The sequence below is a fragment of the Pinus tabuliformis genome, chromosome 2_1, assembly GCF_031772625.1.
Source record: "Pinus tabuliformis cultivar Carrire ecotype Pingquan chromosome 2_1, CPIR1, whole genome shotgun sequence".
Taxonomy (NCBI): domain Eukaryota; kingdom Viridiplantae; phylum Streptophyta; class Pinopsida; order Pinales; family Pinaceae; genus Pinus; species Pinus tabuliformis.
This window is the reverse complement of record NC_142299.1, coordinates 240,311,395-240,318,388: the sequence shown is the minus strand read 5'-3', so window position 1 is coordinate 240,318,388 and position 6,994 is coordinate 240,311,395. Positions and strand designations below refer to the sequence as shown.

The 6,994-nt window shown below is 40.2% G+C and overlaps 1 protein-coding gene across 4 annotated transcripts in view; it reads right to left on the bottom strand.

Annotated features, from left to right (window-relative positions):
- Nucleotides 1–246: 246 nt before the first annotated feature.
- LOC149199597 (uncharacterized) overlaps nt 247–6,994 on the bottom strand; it is a 273,175-nt gene continuing 266,427 nt past the window's right edge. For 2 of the 4 annotated variants that reach the window (XM_089402498.1, XM_089402499.1), the window contains exon 8: nt 248–983. In XM_089402498.1, the coding sequence (XP_089258624.1) occupies nt 410–983 (574 nt within the window). In that variant the 3' untranslated portion in view covers nt 248–409. Of the gene's footprint in view, nt 984–6,994 lie in introns of all 4 variants that reach the window. The other 2 variants (XM_089402500.1, XM_089402497.1) reach the window with 2 other exon arrangements.

The following is a 6,994-nucleotide window of genomic DNA, read 5'->3' as shown; positions in this document are numbered from 1 at the left end:
TAAGGACTACCCCCCTAAAAATCATCTCGTGATGCATCCAGGACAGAAATCATACTCTTAAGAGGAAAAGGACATCTGAAAGGAACGTTGACCAAGACCTAACCCCCAAACAACAAGATAGGCAATAAATAAATCTTAAATTTGCAACAACTTAAACATAGCCGTACAAATAAATTGTTTGTTCTTAAGATTCTATGATATATATTAAGCCTCGGAGATATATGGACAATGCCACACTTGTTTTGCAATTTGACCATGTCAAACTCACTCTTTGAAGTTTTAATTTTATTGAGCTTCTATTTGGAACGAAACAGCCCCATAATTTTACTATGTGAGTGATATTAGAATAAAACAGATCTTGAATGCAAAGAAATGCTTCTAACTTTTAAGATAATCCCTGCCCTTAAGGCTAGGGCTTGATGCTGAATACAGGACCGGCATTTAAAGATGGCAAGTTCCAAAAATCACCTTTGTTGTCAAGACATGCACAGAGCCATAATGTTTTATATAATCCACATGGTAAAGCTGAAACATCTAATAAACACATAGCGAATCCTTGTCCCCTCTTATCCACTTCAAATGTAACAAATGCCTTTCCTGTCTGTTGAGTGTTTTCAAAATTTGGGCCTCTGAATTGACATTTATCTAGCCCAAAATTAGCAAGTTTTGTTCCAGATCGTATCAACCTCATCTTAACAAACAACTCCTCAGTCAGGTTTAATATTTTCTCCGTTTCCTCCCCACTCCAACCTAGCCTCCAACCAGCATCATATTCTTCTGCAGTTCCTCCATGTGAATCAACTGATGGTTGAGCTAATAAGATACAACAGATCCTCCTCACTTTACGGGAGCTAGTGGGTAAAATGTTTTTGACCTGTATACAAAGGCTTAAGGGCAGTTGGAAGCCCTGTTGAATTGATATTCCATTCAGCTGGTTCTTCTTGTCCATGTTTGCAGCAAAAAGCTCCGCACCAATGTGAACCCTGAAAGGCATTGAAACAAACAACTTCAGCAGAGTAGAATCATTTAGACGCCACCAATCATATCTATTCTTTTATTAGATTACAACACGGCAATATTGTAAGCAGATACAGAATAATATATAACATATCTGGAAAAGCACCAGAAAACATAAATATGCAGAGTTCAGTTGCTGTAAAATACGATGGTAAAGAATGCACTTGCCTAGATAACTTCAACAAAGAACATGAAAGAACAAATCCAAGTCTTCATTTCAGTACAACGGATATAGCTATTATGATTCCAACATTAAGTTCCATTTAGTTCTTAACTAACAATAGCTTATCTAAGTAAAAATCTAAGTAAATTTGGCATGTAGTAGGATGTTCCTATAAAGTTTATGATTGCAAATAACTCCATAGCCATTTATGCTTTTATGGTTGCTCAAAGTGCTAATTTGATGTTTTCAATAATACTTGATGTAATACTCAATGACCCTTTTGCCGTGTTGAGCTTGATAAATGTATCAAAGTTCCCTTCACTCTTAATGTGATTACGTGAGGAGCTATATGCTAGCAATGCACAAACTTGAGTTTGACTGTTTTTTCATGCAATTGACAGTAATGTAAACTGTTGACACCTCTGATCTGACTGAGAATAACTGCTTCAACCTAAATGCTCACACAGATGGCCAGCGTGATTAAAATGAAAAGACAAAACATGTCCAATCTTACTTGACAAAATATAATGATGTATGGATTGTTACTTGATAACATGCCCAATTGTAAATTTTTACCTTATTTATAATCATTTAAAAATACAAATAAATAAAACCTTGGAAATAAATCCCTCAAAAACTTCCAGGCACTTTCCCTCGTTTTAAAGATTGTACCCAATGCAATATGGGCAGTGTAGGCTTAATGCACCTGCCTAATGCAATTTAAACGAGACCTGCACAGCATTGAAAATATGCAGCTGCAGTCGATATTTTTGTCAACAAATTCAAAGGAAAAATTACTATTATTATGCTGTTCATGTCAGCCCCAGTTTGACAGGTTGGCCCCACCTCATGGAGGGTTTGACCCTTGTTCAAAACCCACTTGTTTGAACATGTATATATTGACAAGTGATCCTCCTCATTTGGCATCCAACACAACAAAAATTTGGACCTGTTCTAAGTGTCATCCGTTCACACACGCAAAGGAGAGAGAGAAGTTGACCAGCAAAGTTTGACCAAGACTTTTCTCTGTTTGACCAGCATTGACCTTGACCTTGTGGACTTGCTATTGACTGAATCTTTGACTGGATAGAAGGCCAAATATTCTAAGAATATTTGACTGGACATTTGTTAGTTTTTATAGCATCGGATGTGTTCAAGCCTTGAAATTTTGTGGAGAGGCTTGAATACATGAGATCTCGAAAACCCAGAAATCGTTTCTGGAAATTCTGCCTAGAATGACTTAATCAAATTATTAACCAGTTTTTAAATATTTCCTAAGTCTAAACTTAGGGAATATGGTTAATTAATCAGTATTAATTAAGTCAAGGCGTGAACGATCTAGACACTCACATGAATAGACTTCAAGATGATCCTGACCATCAATTAAGATTTAATCTTGGCTGTTGGAGTCCCAACAGAGGATTACAAGAAGAAGTCGATGGGCACTTGGATAAGACACTTGAGCAGCTTAACTTCAGAGCAAATCGATTTCCAAAGTAGCAACAAACAACTGTCGGAGAGAGAGCCTGAGATTGAAGCAATGAGAGAGGAGCAGAGACAGTGACACCGGAACAAGGATTCCAGATCCGGTGAGTGCATTTGCAGAGAGGTAGAAGAGCCACAAAGAGGCTGACACTAGGGCAGCACAGTAGCCTCTAGAGGCAAAGTCAATTTGCTGAGGGAGATTGACGTTTTCAGTTCCAGAGGCTGGGAAGGAGTCCCAAAGTGCCGGAGAAGCGTCCTTCCAGTTAGCAGAAGGAAAAACGACTTCATCAGAGTCCAGTTCGAGGCTAGACGTCTAGCCAGCTATGCAAAGAAGCTCAGAGGGTTGAAATTCTAAAGGTAAGTTGTGTCAGGAGATCGCCTGTGGGGTGAGTAAAATTCCTCACTAGAGTTTTGCCAGTATTTCTCTGTAGGATTGCCAGTTTCAACATCCAGTTGTACTCAGGTTATTTCACTGTTGCATAATAACAAAACCCTCAATTGTTGCTCTGGTTTTCCCAAGTTGGGTTTTTCCGAGGACTTTTGTCCAAAAATAACTATGTTATTTTATGTGTGCGCTAGCATTTCTTCCAGCGTTTATTCTTCTGCAGTTTTATTTGTGTAAGTTGCAAACTGAATTATTAAGTATTTGTTGTAGCAAACAGTAAATAAATTGTTAAATTAAATTAACAATTAGGAGAATAATTTCTAGTCGCTGCAATAGGATTCCAGCTTGGAATTTTCACATGGCATCAGAGCGCAATTGATCAATCGGATATCTCAGAGGCAAAAAGAGAAGGAATTTTGCTGCTCATTGTTGGCAGCAGGCCGAAATTCCTAGGAGCAGCGCAGTCACTTTGCCAAGAGGTCGCGTTACTTGAGGAGATTCGATTTTTCTAAGGGGCAAAAAAATTCGATCTCTCCAGATTGAGTGATTCCAGAGGCAGAGGGAGCAACTCAGTATTTTCGCAAAGTAGATCTCTAGCTGGGCGCAGTGGTTTTGCAGCAGTTTGCTAGAGAAGAGCTAGCGTCGAGTGGAAGGAAGAAGAGCACACATTGAGAGAAAATTTTCCTTAGGGAACTTATAGTCTCAAGAAGTTTGATTTTCCCTTGCAGATCAGCCGTCATTGCGAACAGAGCTTCTCACCCCAAAAGGGATTGTGAATAGCTAAATAGAAGGAAAGAGGAGGTTTTCAACATTTTGTTGAGATGGCCACTACTTGTGAAAATTCCTAAATAGAAATCCTACTGCAATGATTAATATTATTTCTTCTACTTATTATCTCAGAAATAAGTTATTTACAACAAATATCGAAACATATTCTACTGCAGCCTTCACAGTTAAAATATTGCAGAAAGTAAATGTAAGGAAAAGTATTGGCACAAATACAACAGTTATTTTTGGACAATCGTCCTCGAAAAAACCCAATGTGGGAAAAACAGTGTAGCAGATGAGGGCTTCTTTATTATTCTTTAGCAAATTCTCATGTACAAATTACAACCAGCAAAATAGGGGTGAGAAATTTTACAGATGCTTCCTGACAAATTTATTATCTAGGTGAAGTACTCCTCTTCCCTAGAATCCTTTTGCGTTCTTCTGCGTCAAACTTCTCATACTGGCCCAGCATCTAGTTGCCCACGCAAGCTCTGCGTCAATCTGCCTCTACACTACCCCTTTTTGTGTCACCCTATTCTTGCTCTGAGTATTGCTACCTTGCACTCTTGAAAGATGTTGATGCCCTCTCTTCCTTTCTCACCTGTAACTCTCCCTCTAATTCAATTTTCTCTTGTCAATCTTCGACCAAAGAGAAAATCGAACTTACTCAGGTACCTGAGTACCATCTTGCAGGGGAGCGCCCCCCCCCCCCCCCTCGAACCCGCTCCCAAATCGCACTCCGAGTGGGAGCGGCTCGGGAGCGCGCTCCCTTAAAAAAATTTGCGCTCCCTGGTCTGTTAGGGAGCGACATAGGGAGCGATCGCTCCGGCGCTCCTGGAGCGATTTTTAATGCCCGGGAGCGATCGGGGAGCGATCGCTCCCTGATCGCTCCCGGACATTAAAAATCGCTCCGGGAGCGATTCGAGCCGGGCCGGGAGCGGTTCGGCGGAAAAAAATCCGCCGCACCCAAAAATAAAAAATAAAAAATTAGAAAATTTTTTTGGTTTTATAAGCCCAATGGGCCAAAAAAAATTCATTCTGACTTCATTGAGCTTAAGTTTGGAGCTGGAGCAAGAGCAAAGGAGCGAGGAGCAAGTGCTAAGGAGTGAGGAGCAAGTGCCAAGGAGCTAGGAGCAACCCTGCAGAGGTAAGTAACTTAGTAATTTAGTTAGTTTAGCTGGTTAGGTAGTTAATTTAGTTAATTTAATTTAGCTATTTGAGTTTAAAGATCATGTATTTAAATTAAATTAATAAATTAAATTAATTAATCTCAATAAATTAAATTAATTTGCAGATTCAAGAATCAAAACCCTACAAACATCAAAACACCATGGACCTGGCTATATTTATTGGCATTTTCCTCTTCCTGGTCCCTTTTATGGTTATTATGGTGCTGGAGAGTAGGAAACGGAGGGGGCCCCAAACTGAAGAGGGGGATGAAGAAGCCGGAGAAAGTCAAATGGGTGAAAACCCCAGTGAGGAGGAGCTGGAGGAGGGTGAACATGACCCTCAAAAAACTAAACAAGACCAAACTCCATTGTGGAAATATGTTCACAGGGCTGAAACAGGGAAAGGGGGTGGAACCACTAAATTTCATTGCCCCCATTGCAACACTGATTACACAGGTTCATACACCCGTGCTAGAAGACACCTCTGCGGGAAAAGGCCATGGTATGGAGAGAAACAAATAGGAATCAAAACTTTTACAGCGGTGTCAACAGCAGATAGAGCCAAATACATAAGGGAAGAGGAGGAAGCCCAATACAAAACAAAAAAATCAAGGGGTTTCTTTGAACCAAGCTCACAATCACAAAGAACTCCTTCAGCATCAGCCCAAGGCAGTGGATATGGACATGGAGGCACAGGGTCATCATCTTTAAGGCATAGAACCATATCAGATTTCCTTGATGAGGGGTGTAGGAATGATGTGGATTCAAAAGTTTACAGGTTTCTCTATGCATGTGGGATACCATTCAATGTTCTACGCTCACCTTATTGGCACGAAATGGTTTCTGCCATAAATGATGCCCCTAAAGGATACAAGAGCCCTGGGTATGACAAGGCAAGAATCGTTGGCCTTGATCATGAAAAAGCAAAAATATCACATTCTTTGAATAAAATGACAAGTTCTTGGACTGACCATGGGGTGTCCATTGTATCTGATGGATGGACAAATGTAAAAGGCAAGCCATTGATAAGTGTTCTTGTTGTGTCTGTTAGTGGTCCCATCTTTCTAGCTGCACATGATTACTCAGACAAGTTCAAGACCGCCATCAACATTGCAGAAGCATTACTTGAAACAATTGAGCGTATTGGCCCATACAATGTCATCCAAGTCATCACTGATAATGCTCCTAATTCTAAGGCAACGGGAGAAATTATTGAGGATAAATACCCGAACATATTTTGGTCTGGATGTTTGGTTCACACATTGAACCTTCTGTTGCATGATATTGTCAAAAACAAAAATGAACAATACCAATGGATTGGTAATTTGTACAAGAAAGGCAAACAAATGATAAAATTTATTACAAATCATAGCAATACCCATGGCCTTTTCCGTAGTCACTCGAGATTGGAGTTGCTGAAGATTGCGAGGACTAGATTTGGTAGCTATTACCTCACCTTCAGGAGCCTTTTGAAGGTAAGAGAGGCATTAGCTAGCATGGTATCAAGTCCACATTGGCAGGTGTTAAAGGAAAGGGCTACAAATGTAGCTGACATGGCAGGTTTTGAAATGGTGGAGGAGGCCGCTCTTGATGGGCAGTTTTGGACAAGTGTGAGGCAGGTATTGGATTTCACCAAGCCAATTTATCACATGATTCGGTTTGCAGATACAGACAAACCAGTGATTGGCGAGGTGTATGAGCAAATGGATACCATGTTGGGGGAAATAAAAGTGATTGTTCATAATAGAGATCCCAACTTGTACAAACTGATTCATGATTGTGTGTGTGAACGGTGGAATAGGCTTAACCTTCCACTACATTGCTTGGCGTATATCCTTACGCCAAAATACTACTCTACATCTTGGTTGGGCCAACCTGCAGCAGGGGGTGGGGTTAGGACCAAACCCCATTTAGATCAAGAGGTAACTAAAGGATATTTGGAAGCATTAGAAAAGTTGGTACCTGACAGGGAGGAATGTGCAGCTGTGCGCCTTGAAATAGGAAGAT